The 21,593-nt window shown below is 33.0% G+C and overlaps 1 protein-coding gene across 3 annotated transcripts; it reads left to right on the top strand.

Moving 5' to 3' along the window:
* Positions 1 to 11,611: 11,611 nt before the first annotated feature.
* Positions 11,612 to 16,107, top strand: LOC131630600 (uncharacterized). Of its 3 annotated transcripts, none has more exons than XM_058901374.1 (10): positions 11,612 to 11,854; positions 12,166 to 12,246; positions 12,361 to 12,481; positions 12,597 to 12,691; positions 13,899 to 13,970; positions 14,723 to 14,953; positions 15,102 to 15,210; positions 15,352 to 15,541; positions 15,638 to 15,768; positions 15,854 to 16,107. In XM_058901374.1, exons 1-9 carry the CDS (start codon positions 11,831 to 11,833, stop codon positions 15,735 to 15,737), a joined length of 1,023 nt encoding a protein of 340 aa, XP_058757357.1. In that variant the 5' UTR covers positions 11,612 to 11,830; the 3' UTR covers positions 15,738 to 15,768; positions 15,854 to 16,107. The 3 variants fall into 3 exon arrangements, with proteins under 3 accessions (XP_058757357.1, XP_058757356.1, XP_058757358.1); XM_058901375.1 differs by having other exon boundaries at positions 11,615 to 11,696; positions 11,791 to 11,854; positions 15,638 to 16,107; XM_058901373.1 differs by having other exon boundaries at positions 15,638 to 16,107.
* The last annotated feature ends 5,486 nt before the right edge of the window (positions 16,108 to 21,593 follow it).

The following is a 21,593-nucleotide window of genomic DNA, read 5'->3' as shown; positions in this document are numbered from 1 at the left end:
AGAGGCTCCTTTCAAGATTAAGGCCTTTGGTTGGAGACTTTTTGTCAATAGACTTCCAACAAATGATCTTTTGAAGATTAGAGGTACTTCCTTTCCTTTTAACTCTCCATGTTACGATTTTTATGATTCCTTATGTATTCCTTTTGGTCCTCATAACAGGAATGATGTTTTATTGGCCAAGGTTTGGGATATGGAGGTTCCTTTCAAGATTAAGGCCTTTGGTTAGAGATATTTTGTCAATAGACTTTCAACAAAGGATCTTTTGAAGATTAGAGGTATTGTATTTTCTTTTAACTCTTTAAAGTGTGCTTTTTGTGGTATAGATTTTGAGAATAAAGATCATTCTTTTTTCAATTGCAAAGTGGTGAAGATTATTTTGAACGATATAGCTTTATGGGTTGATAAACCGGGTGGTATAGAGGAGGAGTGCTTATCGAATTTTATGGATTGGTAATTGTTTTGTAAAGGAAAGAATGTTAGGGAGGGCAAATTAAGAGTTGTTTGGCTTGCAACTTCGTGGTCTATTTGGCTTTTGCGAAATGAGATTTGCTTTAACCATGATTGGAATGTTGATAATATGATGTGGAGTATTAAATTTTTGGTTTGGAAGTGGTCGTTAATAGGAGATATTATTAAACCCAATTCTAGTTTTTACGAGTCTATAATATAAGAAAATTAATGGTTGTGAAAAAGTCAAAAATATCTTTATTTGATTTTTTGCCACCACATTAAAATTGTGGTTATTTGGTCTTTGCACAATAAAGTTCTTAATTTTATTATTAAAATAAAACAACCCTCATATTTTATCAAACTTATCAAATCTCTCTCCATTATCTATTTTTTTCTCTTTCATCACTTTCTCACTTCTTTCTTTCACAAAAAATATATTATTGATAGGCTTTGGCTAATATGCATAAGAATTTTACTTATGCACCATGCATAAGCCTACATAAGCCATTGGATCATGTTTTTAATCCAGTATTGAGTATTGAGTATTGAGTGGTGAGTATTGAGTAATAATAATTGATGTCTAGAATTTGATCCAATGATCCAAGGGTCCATAATAATCTATGCATGGTGCATATATTTTTATCTATGCACAGTAACTGCACCCTTATTGATATATATATTTTTATATACGAAAAATGGTATTTATGATCGAAATATTTTTTTAGTAAAAAATGCTATACGGGAAAAATTTATTCAAAAAATCTATTATTGTTCTAGATAAAAATCTATTATTCAAATATTTTTGTAAAGGATATCTAAATAAAAATATTATTTGTATACGGAAAAAATCTATTATTTACGAAAAATGGTATTTATAATCCAAATATTTTTTATTCAAAAATGGTATACGGAAAAAATTTACTATTGATCTAAATATTTTTATATACAAAATTTACTATTGATCCAAATATTTTTGTAAATGATACCTAAACAAAAATGAAGTCTGTATACGGAGAAAAAATCTATTATTGAACTAAATAATTTTATATATGAATTTTTTTTACTAATGATCCAATTTTTTTTATTAAAAAATGGCATAGGCCAAAAAATCAATTATTGATCTAAATATTTTTGGAAATTTCTTTATCCACCTCCCTATGGGGGTGACCCCCAGCGAAAACCCCAAAATGCCCCTGCTTCGGAGATGTATCTCTGAAGTATTTTTTTATAGATTTTTCCAGGCTTCAGAGATGTATCTCCGAAAAAATAAAAAAATTTAAAAATCCCAAAAATTAAAAAATTTTGGGATATTAATTAATTCACATATCATACTTTATGAGTAATGAATAATAATAATTATATATTTTGATATAATTTATGAGTTATGAATAATAATAATTATTATATATTTCTAATCTGAATCATATTTTAAAATTTAAAATAATTTTAATTAAAAAAATTAAAATAATTTCAATTACAAAAAATTTAAAATAATTTCAATTATTAAAATGTAGTTATGAATAATTTCAATTCATGTTTTTACGGTTGATAATAATATTGAAAGAGATCAAGTAAGACTAATAATAATAATAATAATAATAATAATAATAATAATAATAATAATAATAAAATTATTTTTCATAATGAATTATGATAAAAAAATTATTTTTCATAATTAAAAATGAATTATAATTTTTCATTTAGTTTAAAAAAATTAAAAAAAGATTTTGTCTTAATTTTATTTAATGATTAAATTTTATATTTAATTCCATATAATTCAAAATTTACTTATGAAATTAAAAAGCTTTTAATTTATATAAGTTAGTAAAATAATTTTTAACTTTAAAATTGTTTAGGAAATTTTGATTCATCTTGATTTTATTGATTCACCTTGGTTTTATTGATTCACCTTCATTTTATACATATTAATTGTATTGATTCACCTTGATTTTAATTTTTTAATAATTATTGAATTTTTTCGGAAGTGTATATCCGAAACATTCCAAGACCAATTCGGTCTTGAATATTTCAGATATGCATCTTCGAAGACACCCCTCTCCCAAAAAAAAGGGTGTTTTCAGAAATGTATCTCCGAAAACACATTTTTTTTCGTGTTTTCGGAAGTGCACTTCCGAAATCAACTTTTGTTCAGAAAAAATGATTTCGGAGATGTATCTCCGAAATATAGGGGCATTCTGAGAAATTCGCCGCAGGTGACCAAGAAGATTAGGGGGTGAATAAAGAAATTTCCATATTTTTATATACGAAAATTTATTATTGATCCAAAGATTTTTGTAAATGATAGACAAAGATAATATTTGTATACGGAAAAAATCTATTATTTACAAAAAAAATGGTATTTATAATCCAAATTTTTTTATTCAAAAATGGTATACGGGAAAAAATCTACTATTGATCTAAATATTTTTATATACGAAATTTACTATTAATCCAAATATTTTTGTAAATGATACCTAAACAAAAATGAAGTCTGTATACGAGAAAAAATCTATTATTGATATAAATATTTTTATATACGAAAAAATGGTATTTATGATCAAATATTTTTATTCAAAAATGGTATACGAGAAAAAATCTATTATTGATCTAAATATTTTTACAGCTATGCTAATCTTACACCTTTTTTACACCAATACAAACACCGTATACACTGTTCACCGTATTTATACGGTGAACAGTGTTTTTTAATAAAATAATATTATTTTTAAAAAATATCTTTTATTTTATTTTTAAAATTTATTTTATAATACAAATGTAAAATTGTGTAATTAACCAACTTCACAACTGTATTAACCACAAAAATATAAGTTATTAACCAATTATTTTACTTATAATTCATTAACCATTTTCACTACTTCGTTAACCAATAAAATACATACTATTAATCATGTTCTGACACTAAATTATAAATATATTAACCGACATTTACACTCCATTAACCAACTTTATTTTACTATTTAATATTTTTTATGTTTGAGAGCTCATTAACCAAGTTATGAACTGTATTAATCAATTTTATAGATAGGATTAACAAAAGTCTGTACTGTATATATTAATTTTTTATGTTAAACTTGAACTATATTAACCAAATTTTAATATTTTATTAATCAATAATGTAGTTTTAGAAAAAAAAATAAAAGTAAAAAAAAAATGAATATACCTAAACATAAGTGTATATGGAACTATATTAACAAAAGTCTGTACTGTAATGTATTTTTGTAAATAACCAAATTTTCCTATTTCATTAATTAATATGATTTTTTCTAATTAACACTTTTCACAAATATACAATTTTTTTATGTTAAACTTGAACTATATTAACCAAATTTTAATATTTCATTAATATTTCATATTTGTGAAAAGTGTTTTAGGTGTAGGTGTAACATTTTAGTGGCTGAATAACATTATTCATATTTTTATATACAAAAATTTAATATTGATCCAAATATTTTTGTAAATAATACCTAAATAAAAATAATATTTGTATATGGAAAAAAATCTATTATTTTCGAAAATGGTATTTATGATCCAAATATATTTTATTAAAAAATAGTATACGGGAAAAAAATCTATTATTGATCTAAATATTTTTATATACGAAATTTACTATTATCCAAATATTGGAGATGGTCTGACTGGTGGAACCCATAAAAAACTCAAAAATGGGTTGCATCATTGGAAATGGTCTAAGATTTTTATCTTCACATTCGCACAAGAAAATTTTATTTATAAATTGTCTCATCTTTGGTCACAGATCTCATCGAATTTATATGGTTAATATTGGAAACAATGTCTTAGGCATATTGCAGAGATATAGTGTCTTTTGACATGATGCCATGGTTAGTAGAGTAAGGGGATTTCGGGTGTTGAGAGTAGGATTGTTTGGTAGGCACAATATTTTACTACCATCTTGGAGAGAAATCTACTCAACATTGGAACAATTTGATATTGAAAGTCTTCATGCGGTGTGGAAGCTATGAATCTACCCGGACAATTGCTCTATAATGGATGATTTTTTTATGGTTAAAAAGAGATAATCATATTGCACTGAGGAATTTCCTTTCTTATCGGATGAAATTTTCATGTTTAAAGAGTATTAAATGAATTCTCTCAAATTCCAAAATTTAGAGACTCTGGAATATTTAATTTGTCATTTTTAGTGGCTATGAAATGGTAACCAATGTTTTGCTTGCACCACCAATTTGTTTGTCTTGACATGTTGTTTATTTTCCTTTGTCAATTCCCACTTTGCTACATTCCCTTTTAATATATGCGGTGTAAGTCTCTAGGAGTTTTTAGCTAAGTTTAAAATCTTAGCACACATCCTCAATAATGATTCTTTCTTTGTTTTTTCTTAACTTATAATATACATTCTCCAGTTTGATTTTATCTGGAATGGCAAGTGGTGTAAACTAGTAAATGATTGATATAGCTCAATTAATGACTGTCCTCCCTATAAGATGCAATCTTAAGAATTAAGAAATCATTGCATTGCAATCATCCCTTCCTTTTCTATTGCAATTTTGTTGTAGTTAGTCATGGAAGCACCAGCCAGAAGTTGTAATTTCAAATTTTAGAGAAGTCTGGTTTTAGATTAATTTGTTTGTTTTGGTCTAAACAACCATCAATATAATGGGATGACTACAAGACAATTATATGTTAGACCTTCACTGAAGTGGTAGTTAAATGTTGGACCTTTATTGAAGGACCCTTGCAGCCCTTTGCAACAATTATATGTTGAACCTTTACTGAAGGATCATTGTCGCCCTACAAGGCAATTATATACTTGATGTTCACTGAAGGATCTCTGGGAACTTACGAGACAATTATATGTTGGACCTTTACTGAAAGATTCTAGCCTCCCTACGAGGCAACTATATGTTGGAGATTCGTTGAAGGATCATTTCCACCATACTAGACAATTATATACTGGACCTTCACTAAATGATCCTTGCCGTCCTACGGGACAATTATGTTGGTATTTCATTTAAGGATCCTTATCTCCCTACGAGGCAATTATATCTTGGACCTTAACTAAAAGGTCCTTGCAGTTTTAATTAATAAAACACATTCGCTGTTTTAAAAACTAAAAATCTGATTTTTTTAGTCAAATACCTTTTTCCGATTTTTCAGGTCGTAAACCGGTATTTCAGTGTTCTTACTATCGTAGTGAACCTTTAATTCTAAAATAGGAATTTTCTGAACAAAAATAATGACTCTCATTACAATTCTATAACATACAATGTATATGAGTATCGTCAGTATGACGGTCCTTATATTCTGGCTCAACAGATATACTGAGACATATTAACGTAAATAACTAAACCTGCAATTAAACAAGGCACTACAATGAATAACATTTTTTATGAAGAATCTTTCATCTCCAACAGTCTAAAAACCGAGAGGATGTGTCTTGGGAGCGCAATGCTTTATTTTTTAAATAAGATAGACAACAAGTTACATTGGTGTTTTCAAAAACCGAGGTAGCACAACTATAAGTTAGCACATTTTTTAATCCATATAAAATAATAAACCTGTTATCTTGGTTTTTTTGAGAACCGAAGTAATATTGCTATAAAGACCCTCACTTCGAATCCCTTTGCCGCATTTAAAACTTTTTTCAAAGATTTATCACTTGGCGTCTTTTCTAGATGCCATGTTTTATTTTGTTAATTAGTAATTTTAAAAAACTTTGTTAAACAAGAATAGACAATAATAGAAAAAGGAAATATTTCATTGATAATGAAAAAACAACACAAAGAAAACTAATCAACAAATCCAAACTTCTCAGTGAACTCAACTTCAACATCGCCCATAACTATCCCTAGCTTATAGAAATGTTTAGAAAGAACTCTTCCATAAGGTATGAGGAAAGTCGTTTCCTCCCGAGAAGTCCTTATCATTTCCTTCAAGAAGTTGAAAATGGTAAGAAGAAGATTAACTTTGATGTTGTAGGTGAGGAATAACACGAGAGGCTTGGCATACCAAGTAAGTGTTTCCAGTTCTTTCTCTCTTTGGCGGAGATTCGCCACTAAAAGTTGAAACCAAAATTTTGTGATTGGGATTAGAGAAGCAGAACTAGAGAGATTATTTTGGATGAAAAAAAGTCGGTGAAGGTGGATTGCGTAGGCATTGTTGAATTCATAATGTTCAACATAACTACCAAACTCTTCACAGTTGATTGTCATAGCAATCAGTGATGGAGTAATGTATAAATGAGTGGCATTGACATAAGTTTGAATGATTTCTTGATGACCACCTGGAACAATGGAGGCATTCAACCGAAACTCTTTAATGAGGTTAATGTATATGAGGCTATGTAGAGTGTTAAAGTAACCACTCAACTTTTGGTTTGTTAACAACTTTCCTCAAATTTGGTTCAAAACGTTCGAAATCATTGAAACCAACATACTTTTCATTAATATTATGAACAATAGATCTGCATCCATTTTTGAAAAAAAAAGCAATTTGAAACAATGAAACAAAGAGTTGGTAGTAGGACGTTGAAAATAGGAAAAGACTTTGAAACAATATTTGAACTTCAAACTTTGAAGACACAACAATTTGATAATCTAAAAGAGACGTTACAACTTGATTATATACATGATCATTGCTATTCTAGTGATATGATTCTAATGCATGCGCGACACGTCAGTTTTCTAACATCTCTTTTAATTATTTTTTATTTATAAGTTAAATGTTCTAACCCGTCGGTGTTCCTAAAAACTGAGGTAACAAAATAGAGCGTTAAAATTGGAACATCTATATTAATTATAATTTTTATTTGTAAATTAAATGTTCTAACCCTTCGGTTTTTCTAAAAACTGAGGGATAATTTAGCGTTAAAATCGAGGGCATTTATCAAATCTTTAATCAAATCCTTTCCGTCAATTTCACGACTATCAACACTTAAGACATTACAATTAGTGATCCGCGTGAAACATAAATAACTTTCATTATAAAGAAGTTCTCTATCATGGATTGCATTCTAAATATCAAGAATTGTGCCTCTCAAGCAAGTATCATCATGAAGAGTTTAAAGTTTGCTCGAGTGTTTGTTATGAAGAGTTCTTTATGATGAATTGTAAGAGCAGAAAATAATTTAGGTTTAAGGTTTGTGTTCTTAAATATTTATTTGAGTAAGAAAATTATTTATTTATCTTACCCTTTTTCTTACTAACCATTTTTTTTTCATATAAAAAACAAATGCATGCAAAAGCGATTGAAAACATCCTTGCACCTGGCATTTGATCAACCCTAAAATTATTTGATTCAAATATCTAAAATCTAGATCTTCCGAAAATTAATTTACCTAACCCTTTTTTTGCTTTTGAGAAAAGAGTTTTTCACTATTTGATCTTGCCTAGAATATCAAGGAATTGGAAATCCAACATATGCTCTTCATGGACAATTAATGTAATATTCTGGGTAAACGCTGTTGTTAGAACAAGATTTGGTTATGCAACAATATCTCTAAGTTTTGATGATAACAATGAGTATATTTGTGTGAACATGGTACTCTAACGTTTTTTATTTTTGAGTATTTAACAAATATGTTTTGATCTGATAAAAGGCGCTGCCAAACCATTAAAGGAACTATCTAAAGAAACCAAATGCTGAAGATCTAAAGACAAAGGTTCCAAAGAACAATCCAGATGCTAAACACTTATGTTTCTGAAGATAAAGGGTACTGAAGACCAAGTACTGAAGACTCTGAATACCCCAGACTTATTTTCTGTTTTCTAACTCATGCTCAGCAGAGCCTCTGAAGTCTAAGAAGAATAAAAGATAACGTTTATGTAGTACATAGTACGTGGTACAAAACGAATGTTTTGCTCCACTACCATGAAAGGACGGACGCGTCGTACGATCTTGTCCCCCACTATGTTCAAGGTGCGAACTTTCTAGAAGTTCCTGATTTGCTCTCCAACAGATATATTATTATATTTGGCTATAAATAGGCTTGAAGACTCAAAGAGAAAGGCTGCTAATTCATGCTCACTCATACGCTCTTGAAAGATTATTCATAAGCTTTTCATTCTCTTCAAGTCTAGAATATGAATTTGTTGTTTACTCCAGCTTGTGTAGAAGCATTCATTGTAAACAAACTTTCTTTCAAACTGTATCTTGATATTTTCCTTAAAAGACCAGTTGGTCAGATTTCTTAAGAAGTTTAAGATTAGTGTGTCTTAGAGGTTGTACGTTAGTCACTTGTAGTTAGCTTGTGCATTGTAATAATCGTGATATTAGTGGATTAAGACCTTGTTGATAAGGCTAAATCACCTTGGCGGGTGGACTAGATTAGCTTGACATTTTTCAAGGGAACTAGTATAAACATACCTTGTTCTTTCCTTCTTGCATATTTATCCTTATTATCAATAATCAACTTCTTTTAGAAGGGAACGGTTTTTGGTGTTAAAACCCTATTCAAACCCCCCCTTTTCTAGTGTTTTTCACACCTTCAACTGTAACGAGTTTTATTAAAAAATATAATATTATGTGTAAACACTATAACGAGTTTCATAAAAAAACTAATGACCCCTCAATTTTCTTAATAAACCGAGATAAAAAGGCACTAGTTTTTGTAAATAATAAAAGTGCATAAAATGGGGTTCGAACCCACGTGCTAATAAACCTTTACCTCGGTGTTTTAAACACCAAGGTGATAATGTTTTACTTTTTATGATGAACTTATTTACCTCGCTTCTATTGCCGAGGTAAAACATATTTCGCGTCCGACGTTAGAAGCGTTATTTGTAGTAGTAAGGCATAATTAAAATAGCAATAAAGGAAACTGGAAAATAAATAAAGGTTGAAACTTGCATATAGTAAATTTCTCCGAAGGGATACTTTTATCTGGTACAACAAGGATAAATGAAACAACAACAATGTAGACTTGGAGAAGTGAAATAACAGCTATTTTGAATGTAAATTTGCAGCAACATCAACTTGAAATAAGTGCAAAACACCTAAATAAGTGCTAAAATAGAAGCTTAGATCCTCAAAACAATGCATAAAAGTCTTATTTATAGACTTTTTTTCGCTTAGAACTGTCTAAAATTGTGTAGGAGTAGTGGAGAAAATGCTGGAAGTGGGGAAATAGCTTGTTGAATTGTGGGTGAACTTTTCTACTTCAGGACGTCATGACATGCGTTAGCTGAATTGACGGTCTTCACGTCATGACTTCTTCAACAGGGGTCTGCATCGTGGGTCCATGGCAGGCGTCAACTAGGCTGACAGCCTTTTCGTCATGGATCTGGAACACGCGCTCCTTTGTCTTCATGCTGAATGGCTGGAGGTTTCACTAGTATGGGTCATGACGGCCATCATCGTATGATTGGGTTCGTCATGACAACAGAAAATTTGTATTGATTTGGTGTTTTCACCATTTTCTTTGTTTTCCAGCGTAAAGACTTCTAAGTGACAAGTACCTGAAATGGACAATAGAAAATCAACATAATACCATAAAATGCATGAATTTACCCTAAAACAAGTGCGAATCGAGCTAATTAAATGATGCAATTTACATGTTTTTAGTTTATATTTCTTGGTGCATGGCTTTCCTTGATGCAAATGTTGAGGTGTTGTGTAAATTTCTTTTTGATCACAACCTCATTCTACTTAGGTGTGGCCTTCCCCTGCAAGACCACAGGTGGCATCCTTTTAGGTTTGAGGCAGCTAGGATCACTCATTGAAAATATTTCAATATAGTCCAGATTTCTTGGGAGAAATCCCCAAATGGCATTGTAACTTGTTTTCATAAAGTGCAACACGATTCTATCCTTTTTAATAAGTAAAATTTTGACAATATATACAAACAGAAGCACAACATTGAGAAGATACTCACAAAAATCCAACGCTCTTTGGAGAGAATAGATTCAACAAGACTAGTTTATCTCCAACTTGAGCTTCAACAGAAGTATGATGAGATTCTTGTGCAAGAGGAGATTCATTAGTATCAAATGGCTAGATATGATTGGATTAAATTGGGAGATCGGAACACCAAAATTTTTATACCAAGACGGTAATCAAGAAAAAGAGAAATCGAATCCACGACCTTCATCTTTCTAATGATGTTTGATGCAAATTTACATGTCTCAGTTTTCTCCGACTCTTCTGACTTGTCTCGCTTCTATCTTCACTCCTGTTTGTCTAACAAATTGTCTTTACTTTAAACTTTTGCTCTTTTCAACCTCAAAGCATCTCTTGATTTTTAAAACCTACAATAATATAGAAAACAAGTTATAGTAGTTATATAATACTAACACCTAAATAACTAATATTTACATTAAATTGAAGGTTTTTCATAACTTTCAAAACAAGTCAATAAATAATATAATTGACTCTAAATAAAATTGACACTTATATATATATATATATATATATATATATATATATATATATATATATATATATATGAGGAGGGATCAAATTACACCCGAAGAGTTACACCACGAGTTACACTCGTTCAATAACTACATCTCGAATTAATATTTTTTAAATTCAACCGTTGGATTGAAACATAATATCATATAGATCATACCTATAAAGTTTGAGCTTAATCTATAATGATTTACTATATCATCAAGATATCCAAAGATTAACGTCAAAATGAGCTTTCATATAACGTTAATTTTAATGTAATTCAATGACATAGTAAATCATTAAAGATTAAGCTCAAACTTTATAGGTATGATCTATATGATATTATGTTTCAATCCAACGGTTGAATTTATAAAATATTAATTCGAGATGTAGTTATTGAACGAGTGTAACTCGTGGTGTAACTCTTCGGGTGTAATTTGATCCCTCCTCTCTTTCTATATATATATATATATATATATATATATATATATATATATATATATATATATATATATATATATATATATATATATATATATATATATATATATATATATATATATATATATATATATATATATATATATATATATATATATATATATATATATATATATATATATATATATATATATAGGGGACGACTCAAGTGAGAACACTTGGTTATATATATATATATATATATATATATATATATATATATATATATAAACTAATAATGTTTTTGGTTGAAAAAAATTAATTTAATTTATCAGAAAAAAAGAAAAGAAAAATACACTGAAGCGGATCTCGGTAAGAAACGTAGAAGAGCGAGGGGGGTTTGGTTTTGCACTGAGCTGAGCCTATTTTCAACGATTTCAGTAAATCTATCTCTCTGCAATCATGTCTCCGTGATTACCATTATTTCATCATACTCAAATTCACCTCAATTTCATTTTCCCAAATTTTCTGTAGTATCATTTCAGATTCAATTCGATCATAACCCTCAAATGCAATGGTGGTCTGCAAATGTCGCAAGGTAATTGTTCCTTTCCCGTAACTTTCTGTTTCCGTTTTCAAAATCCTGAGTTCTGCTAGGTTCAATCAATAATCATGCTTGATTCATTATCTTGTATATATAGATCCGATAATTCGCAATCGCAATCTAGTTTTGTCAATTCAGATCAGTAATTGGTGATTGTGTTTGCATTTTGTACGATAGATTTTTATTTTTCAAATTTAAAAGATCCATTGAAACATTTGAATTTCTGTTGTTGAATATTTTGTGGAGTGATTTTAGTTGTTTTCCATTTCCTTGAATTTGAACTAATGATTTGTGGTGTTTTTTAGGCTACTAAGCTATATTGCTTCGTGCATAAAGTTCCTGTATGTGGAGAATGTATCTGTTTCCCGGAGCACCAAATCTGCGTGGTAAATTCATTCTACATTTTCATCCGATTTTTCATTTAATATATTTTACTGAATGGGAATATAAAATGAGGGGAAGAAAATTAGTTATGATGGTTGATTTGATATTATTCATAGATACGGACGTATTCGGAATGGGTTATAGATGGAGAGTATGACTGGCCGCCAAAATGCTGCCAATGCCAGGCTGTTTTAGAAGAGGGGAGTGAATCTCAAACTACTCGACTCGGTTGCTTGCGTACGTGATATTGACTTTGTATTACTGTGAAATAAACGTTTTATATTTGTATGATTACATGTTGAAAATGACAACCTGGGGCTGATTACATGTTATAAATTTAATTTTTGTATAGATGTTATCCACACAAATTGCTTGATCTCGCATATCAAGAGCTTTCCTCCACATACTGCTCCAGCAGGATATGTGTGTCCTTCATGCCCCACTTCGGTAAGATTCATTTTCAAACGATTCTTTCTTGCAAGTAGATTTTTGGTTGAAAGTAGTGTATTTGCTTACTTGCTTTTAAATTATAGCCATTATGTGGTTTTAATTTAGTTATCTTTAAACTTAAAACATTCATTCGTGGTGGTCTAGGCTCTCTGAGGAATGGTTCTTTGAGCAGTGTGTACAAAGGGAAAGAACAAACTTAAAACAATCATTCATGGTCTAGGTTCTCTGAGCAATGTGTACAAAAGGAAAGAAAATAAATTGAAATTACTCTTAGCTGAAAGTTAGTCTGATTCATGGTGTTCCAGGTTATGGAACAATTGTAAAGTGCAACTGTGCAAAGAAATTAGAACATTGTATTCCCAACCCTTCTCTCTTCATTTTATTCATTCCTTTAACTAAAACTCTTGATTATTAAGATGTAGATAGAAACTCTTATGATATTACTATTCTAATAGTATCTCGCACATAGGCCCAAAAGCTTAACAAGGCATCAGGGAAAAGTTAATTATTAACCTAGTTTAATTAGGACTCTTCTTCTATTGTAAGTCTATTTAAAGGCATTATGATTGGGAATAAAAATCATCAACAATTATTATAAAAAAAATTGTGAATTCAAGAAGAGACTGTCAAGGTCGAGTCCGCTTTTGCCTTCACCATAGGTCAAAGGAAAGATTGTACTGCGTCTAGGACTGTGTCAACACGATCTCAGATTAGGGACCATAACATAATATTGTAGTTACACACATTAGGCACATGACCCGTTCAACTAATATTATAATTATGCTTAAACCTTCTTTTTAAGAATTCCACATCGGGTATGGCTTGAACATGTTTATATCTGAAGTCATTCCTCACATTATAAGCTGGTTTTGTAAGGTTGAGATAAGCCTAATCCACATTCTAAGATGGTATCAGAGCCATGTTCAAAATTCGTTGGACCACCTGCTATCAGGCCAACCAACATTTATATCTATGCATCAAGCACAATAGTATTGGGCGTGAGGGAGTGTGTTAAGAGTCTCACATCGGACAATATATGACCTGAACATATGTTTATACGTAGGGAAATCCTCGCTTTACAAACTATTTTTGTAAGGTTGAGTTAGGCCCAATCCACATTCTAAGAATTCTAGAAATTTCTTCATGCCTTGGTATCTAAACAATTCTTTTTTGATGTCTCATTTTGGTGAAATAACTCGTGCAGATATGGCCTCCCAAAAGCGTGAAAGATTCGGGATCTCGCCTTCATTCCAAGTTGAAGGAAGCTATCTTGCAGGTAACTTATGAGATTGGGACTATTTGAGGGGTCTCCATTTTTTAAAACTATTATATCAGATTATACTAGTGTATATTTCCTGGTATACAAAAACCAGAATAAACTTACCATACATTAGTGTCTCACATTGTCATTTTGGGTTTTAGAAAAAAAACATGTCATTCTCACCATTATGGAATAGAGATTAAAAATGAATTGGGACTTAATTGATTTTACTGGCAGAATATTTATACTTGTAGAACCCCTAGTCTCTGGTCTTGGTCTTTGTCAGTCTTATTATTGCTTCTAAAGTTCTAAGCGTAATTGTATTATATGGAATATCAACATTCTTCAATGCCGGGGCTTATTGAACCAATTACATGAGTATATGTTACTTGCAAATGCATGGTCTATTTGTATCTTCAACACTAGTCCTCTTTCACACCCATCTCATTTCAATTCAGCAACTTAATGATTATTATGGTAAAGATGATAATAAGTGTTTATGAGTATATCCATTTGGAAAACTTATTCATGGCATCACTCCCTATTTTTTATTAAATGGCTAGTGATCAATATTTGTGATATACCATTAATCTATTATAGTGGAAATTGATTATTTTTTTGACGAGTTTCCTTTTTATTACCCTAATATGCATCTATTTTCTTTTGTAATACTTATCTTTGAATCAGAATTTCTTTCTTTTTTTTTTTTTTTTTTAATTCTTCTTGTTTTCTGAAATTTTAATTTGTTTTTACCTACTTTTGTGCAGACTGGTATAGAAAAGAATGTCTTTGGAAATCATCCAATTTCGTTGTCAGTGACAGAATCACGTAGTCCTCCACCTGCTTTTTCTTCTGATCCATTGATTGGTAGGGAAAATCACAGAAACTCAGAGTCAGTAGATGGATCAGAACTTTCTAAACTTTCAGTTACAGATATTGTGGAGATAGATGGTTCTAATTCAGGAGGAAATTTCATGAAAAGCACAAGTCCAGTTGGTGTAAGAGAATATCTTTCAGTGCACTTATTCTGTATTCGTATATATCTTCCATTTTAATAAGTAGGCCTGAACTTTTTCTCGTTGTAAACTCTATTATGCATTTGATATTTTATCTCATATAATTATATTCCCGTTGCAAATAATTTAGCCTGGTGCTACCACAAGGAAGGGAACAGTCCATGTTGACCGACAAAACTCTGAAACCTCATACTATGCTGATGATGAAGATGCGAAACGCAAAAAGTATATAAAAAGAGGTGATAAAGTATTTTTGATTGAATTTTGAATTTTGAATATTTGACATGTAATATGGTGTTCGTGTTGGCTTGCTCTGGTCTTCTGTGCAGAACTTGTCTAGTTCAATTTATCAATTTGAATTTTCCTCTTTTAAATTGTAGGTCCATTCCACCACAAGTTTCTTCGAGCATTGCTTCCTTTCTGGTCCAGTGCTTTGCCTACTCTTCCGGTGACTGCACCACCTGTAAGGAAAGAAGGATCAAATGCAACCGAAGCCCCAGAAGTTCGTGCACGGCATCCAAAGTCATCACGGATGGACCCCAGAAAGATTCTTCTACTGATTGCAATCATGTAGAGCTCTATCCTCTCCCTGTATATAAACTCAGTTACAGTTATGTTGTATACTGCTAGTTCTTAACTGATGAAGTTGTTATCATCTGTTTGCAGGGCATGCATGGCAACTATGGGTATATTGTATTACAGACTTGTACAACGGGGTCCCGGGGATGACCTTCTTAATAATAATAATAATATTAATGATGAATAAACTTTGAATGGAGTGCTCTATTAGTCACGAGGTATTCAGCGGCTCCATTTCTTTATATTTAGCTTGTTACTGTTGCTGCAGCTGCTTGCTTAACTGTTTGGCTTTATTTCGAATAGAGTAGCTGTTTTTGAAAAACATGGAAGTAGCTGGTTAGTAACTTCTTATTTGAATACCGATGTCAGTGGCGTGATACATGTCATCCATATTTGGTCTTTGCACTCAGTTTTGGTGTCTATTTGAAATGTAATTGCAGATTCAGATTTATATGTTGTTCACTTATTTGGATCATTGTTGTAAATCCGGAATCTTATAAACCTCTGAGGTCAAATTGGCTTGACGGTTTCAAATATAATTTGCATGTTATTACTTATTAGACAGATCACAATTACTACCGGAGGTTGTTATTAACAAACCTCATAGAATATAGTAATCATTTGATGTATGAAAAATATGTTAATCTGGGTAATAATGAATGATTTATGCAGTTGTTACAACACTATTATAATTAACAGCCTTAAGAAGAGCATCATAATTCTCAAATGACAGGCTAATGTAAGAAGTCGTTTCCTTTAAGATAAGAATAATGATTGGCATGCCAAAAAAGTTCAAGGAAATTTTTAGTGTTTTTTCCCCTCCTAAAAGTCAAATATTATATAATTTAAATGAATTTATTCCAATCTTACTAACTCTTAAAAAGATGTTTGATTTCAACCTTACTTTTCTGACCAGACCAATAATATCAAAATTTTGAATTCTGACGTGGTTCTGATACTAAATAATTTAAATGAATTTATTCCAACCTTACTACCTATTTAGAGGTTAGATAATAAAGAAATAGGGAAAATCTCAAAATTCACATTATGTTAACATATACAAAATATGCTTATTTATCATAGTAATTTATTTTTCAACCTTTATGGTGTGGGACACATAGCTGAAAATTCTAAAATATTATTGGTTTTTTTTTAGAGATACATTTTCGAATGCATCAAATTTCATTTTTTTGGTCAAAATTTATTTCAGAGATGCATCTTTAATTTTTTTTAGATTAATTCGCATATACATCTCCAAAAAAATATCTAAAGTCATTTAAGAGTAGTTTCTTTAAGATGATTTATCATTTAACCATCCAGTGATATTTTTATGCACAAATACATTGAGCGAATTGTAAATGTTAAGGGTGATGGTAATTATCGTTATCGGGTCGTATCCGGCTTGCTTGGTAGAGGAGAAGAGAATCACTTTCTTGTCCTCCAACAAGTTTTGAAAGAGTTGACGACGCATAGGGAATTCAACACATTGCTATACGGAAAAAAGAACATTTTGATGCAATTCACGGTGCTCTTACTCCTTGTGTTAGCAGTCCTGCACCGGAGTCAAAATAGATACGCTTCTCCGAAATGGGCCATCTTATAGCAAGTGCGTATGATAGAGCGTGTATCGATCTGACAGGATATGGTTTCTCGGAGATATTTTTTCCACTTCGGAGTGACTCACCTAAAGATCCTTCCAGACACGTCATGATGCATTTTAGATTGTAATCGATACTTTTTTAAATGTATTATCGTCAACGATGTAATCTTGATACGATTTAATACATAAGTAATATATAACCTTAGAAATGATGGTGTAATTCTTGATTAAAAATTTTATGATTTACATTGTATGTGCTTGTATATTAAGTTTTTAGTTTGCTTCTGGTTCATGTATGTTTTCGGATATACATATCCGAAAAAATCTCACAAATTAAAAAAATCAACCAGTGACCTTTTTTGGATATTCATCTCTGAAATCACAATTTATGTATTTCAAAAAAGTTGGGGTTTAACCGAAGATGCATCTCTGAATTTAATTTAGGTAAAAATGAATAAATGATGCATTCGGAGATGTATCTCCAAAAATATGAGCTATTTTTGACATTTCTCCAGGGATCTGGGAGAATGTATCAGGGTGCGAAAAAAAAATCTCTTTATCATCTGACTATTGGTATTATGTTTTAATTTCATACATATAAATTTCAATGATTGGTTTAACATCTGAAAAATTGTCTACTCCAAGTTCACCCTTATATGTTCTCCAACACCACTGTTTAAAAAATCTCAAATATTCCTAGCGTATGAAAATACATCTCCGAACGCACGTAAAATTATACCAACAGAAATGCTGCAAGTGAGACACACTTTATTTTTATCGAAAAAAGTACCCAAAAATGCATCTTTGAAATAATTTCAAAATGCATCTCTGTAGAATGTCATGTGCCAATACAGACTGTGAAATGCTCCATTGGTATAGCATTGAAAGGGAGACACCAGGAAAGGAGAAAAAATTAGGAAAATGGTTAGCTTTTGATTTACAGTTTTTTATATACATAATTAATTTAAAAGAGAATAGTGATACACACATAATTAATTTAAAGGAGAGAATAGTGATTTCATTTTATTGAGGGAGTGATGGACATCATGCAGAACTCTTCTTCAATCATTAAAACTCAAACAATTTGCATGACACTTTACTGAGAGATATCTTTAAAATTCTGGAGACACATCTAAGAATATTTTGTAGATCTAAGAATATTTTGTAGACAATTTAGGGTGTTTCACATGTAATATTTTTGTTAGTGTAATTTTATGTGTGTCGGGAAACATTTACATTTTTTTAAGGTGATCTAGACACAACTAAGGATGAAACAACATTTACATTTAAGAAAAATTCTTAGGTGGACACATATCTAAGAAATTGTTTTACACACATCCAATCACAAAATTTTAATTAATTAAAAAATAAGAAAATTTCTTTAGCCACCTCCCTATGGGGTCACCCCCAGCGAAAATCCCAAAATACCCCTGCTTCGGAAATGAACTTCCGAAGCGTTTTTTTTTTAAAAAAAATTTCCATAATTCGGAAGTGCATCTCCGAAAACACCTCATGGGGGGTGAATTCGGAAGTTCATTTCCGAATTATGCAGAAACTGTGTTTTTTTTTATGTTTTATCTAAAACAGTCTCGCATTTTAATTAAACGTAAACGCCAAATAAAATAAGCAATAGATAAACTGAAAATACTAATATGATAAATAAACAAAAAAAAAATACTAATCCGATGAAAATAATATATACAAACCGAAACAAATAAAAATAGTGTGCTAAAGATACAATCCGAAAACAAAAAATAAATAAACCCGACCACTACTGGGTGTGCCTAACCCTCTCACCCTGGGCCCTCCTCTGCCGCCTGTACCCCGCCGCACGGTCCGCATCAGTGACGATCATCTCCATCACGGCGACTGCATCTGGACCGCCCTAATGAACGACACCTCGATCCAACGCGTCCCGCCCAAGCATCTCTATCCGCTGGCAGATCGGCAGGAGATCAATGGCGTGGTCATCCTTGGCCTGCTGGTTCTCTAGGATCTCCTCATGTGCTGGCCTAGGAGCGCCGGGAACGTCGGGTCTCAGCAGAGGATGGGACACCCGGTAGAACCATGTGACGTACCCCTCCTCACTGTGCCAGTCCTGGGTGACCCGAGTGAGACGGTACTCCTCTGGTACCACATGATGCTCCCAGTCCTCCCATATGACAGTGAGCTGCACTCGGGTCACAGTGTCGGGAGCAGCCTCAAAGGGTGACCTGGGTATCCGCTGCACGAATCTGAACTGACGCATGCACCGCTCAGGGAGATATCGAACCATGATGCCGGTCCCGCAAGCCAACCAGCCTGAATATAGTGCAATGCCGTTAAAGGGGACAATCTGAGCGTAGTCGCTGAACGGCCTCCATGTGACGTCGTCATGCATCGTGCGGTCCAAGTACAGACGGTATGGTCCCACCGCATCGTTCCCCCTCTAGAGAGCGTATCTGGCGGCCCTAGGCATGGCGTCCACGTACGCAGGATCGATGTGAAAGTCGTGGATGCGGGAGAAGTAGGAGATGATCCAGCTCTGAAACAGAAACACGATAATGTATTAAAAATAAATACGAAACATAAATAAATAAATAAATACGATAATGTATTAAAATAAAACGTACCGTAAGCAGTGTGCAGGATCCGACCAACTGCCTCGTCCTCTAGTTGGAGGCCTCATTCTGCTTCTGGTAGAGATATGCCAGAGTAGCTGACCCCCAGTTCCACTGGTGAACGGTATCCAGGTCCATGAAATAGCGGAGGTAGGTCACGTCGACGTACCTGGCACTCTTGTCCACAAAGCAAGCAGCGCCTACCACATGCATGTACCAGCACCGGAGAGCGCAACCGCGGTGGTACTATGTGAATAGGTCGTCACCCTCAGCCTCGGCAGCCGCGTCCAGGTGGTGCTCAAAATAAGTGCTCAGTGTGGTGAACCGGACATGAGGCCCAGATGTCGTGACGCACTCAAAGTGAGCAACCTCGTGCTCCATGCCCAAATAGAGCGTCATCCACTCAATGGCCTCGACCCTCTGGATCCGGGAGTGGTGCAACAGTGGCCCCCTAATAGGCAGGTGGAGAAGACACTGCACGTCGTGCAAGGTGATCGTCATCTCCCCAACCGGCAGGTGGAAAGAGGACGTCTCCTTGTGCCAGCACTCCACAAATGCCCCCTGCATGCCGGTGCTGTAACCCGTCATGCAGAACCCGCAAAGCCCTGAACCTCGCACATGGTCGTTAAGCCACTCAGCTGTTGGTTTAAACAGACTAAATATCTTCCGAGCGTGGTTCACCATTTTCAACGGCTCTCGCTCCTGTTGAAAAAATAAATAAATAAACGACATATATTAAATAAGCGACATATATTAAATAAGCGACATATATTAAATAAGCGACAAATAAACGGTTAAACTATAAAAAATGGTGACAATTAAACGGTTAAATTAAAAAAAATACCTCTCCCTCCCAGATCCGCCGAGCGACGTGATCGTGGTAGTGAATCAGCACAGAGGTGTCAAAGGGCCCTCCCGGATAGTCGTCCTCCTGCTCATCCTCCTCCCCGGCTAGAGGGTCAACTTCCGGTACCCCCTCCGGCTCGTGGTAAGTCACTGCCGCCACCTCCTCCTCCTCCTCCTCTCGCTGGCGGGAAGAAGATGCCCGAGCCAGCCGACTCCTAGATCCTGAACCAGATGTACCCTCTCCCACGTCCACGGGAACTCGCACACGCCGTCCCCGGCCCTGCCCCCGTCCCTGGGTCGACGCCAGCTGCGCCGTCGCCCGCTCGCGTCTAGCCGACGCAGTCTGGGACTCTCTCCCCTGTCTAATGCGTGCTGGTTGGTTGCCTGACATGTTCCTGTAAACAATCGAAATCGATTAATATGCGAGACAAATGAAAAAACAAAAAAAAATGAACTTCTGGTACAGTTCGGAAGTTCATTTCCGAAAACTGGGATGGAGGTGTTTTCGGAAATGAACTTCCGAAACACCCCTGCGCAGACCTTCAATACAGCCTCCAATGGCAGACCCAAAAAACCTAAACCAAAACTACTTTTATGCCTACTAAACATCCTAATATCAGTACTAACCTATCTTAATGTGATTTTTTCAGTGTCTAAACACCCTATTAGAGTTTATTCAAATAGATCTAAAACTTGAAAAAACAATGTAGAACTTACTAATTAGTGTTCGATGATGAGTTTGGAAGAAGACTTGGGAATGCTCTTTGATCTTACACTTGATTTTGGCCGAAAATTTGAAGAGGGGTTGTGTTTTGATTTGAGTTAGGGTAAATGAATGGGGGAGGGGGAGTGTTTTGTTAAATCTGCAGAACGCGCAGTATTTCGGAAGTGAACTTCCGAAATGCTGTTTTCGGAAATGAACTTCCGAAATAAGACAATTTTTTCAAAAAAAAAGGCGCTTTCGGAGATGCATCTCCGAAAACGCCTTTTTCTTGCA

Source organism: Vicia villosa, unplaced genomic scaffold (assembly GCF_029867415.1).
Source record: "Vicia villosa cultivar HV-30 ecotype Madison, WI unplaced genomic scaffold, Vvil1.0 ctg.000711F_1_1_1, whole genome shotgun sequence".
Taxonomy (NCBI): domain Eukaryota; kingdom Viridiplantae; phylum Streptophyta; class Magnoliopsida; order Fabales; family Fabaceae; genus Vicia; species Vicia villosa.
This window is presented reverse-complemented; position numbering and strand designations above follow the sequence as displayed.

Excerpts from the sequence above, each read along its gene's own strand:
- LOC131630600 (XM_058901374.1), top strand. The coding sequence starts at position 11,831 with ATGGTGGTCTGCAAATGTCGCAAG. Across the intron at positions 12,247-12,360 it reads CGGAGCACCAAATCTGCGTG|ATACGGACGTATTCGGAATG; the intron begins GTAAATTCATTC and ends TATTATTCATAG. Across the intron at positions 12,692-13,898 it reads GTCCTTCATGCCCCACTTCG|ATATGGCCTCCCAAAAGCGT; the intron begins GTAAGATTCATT and ends TAACTCGTGCAG.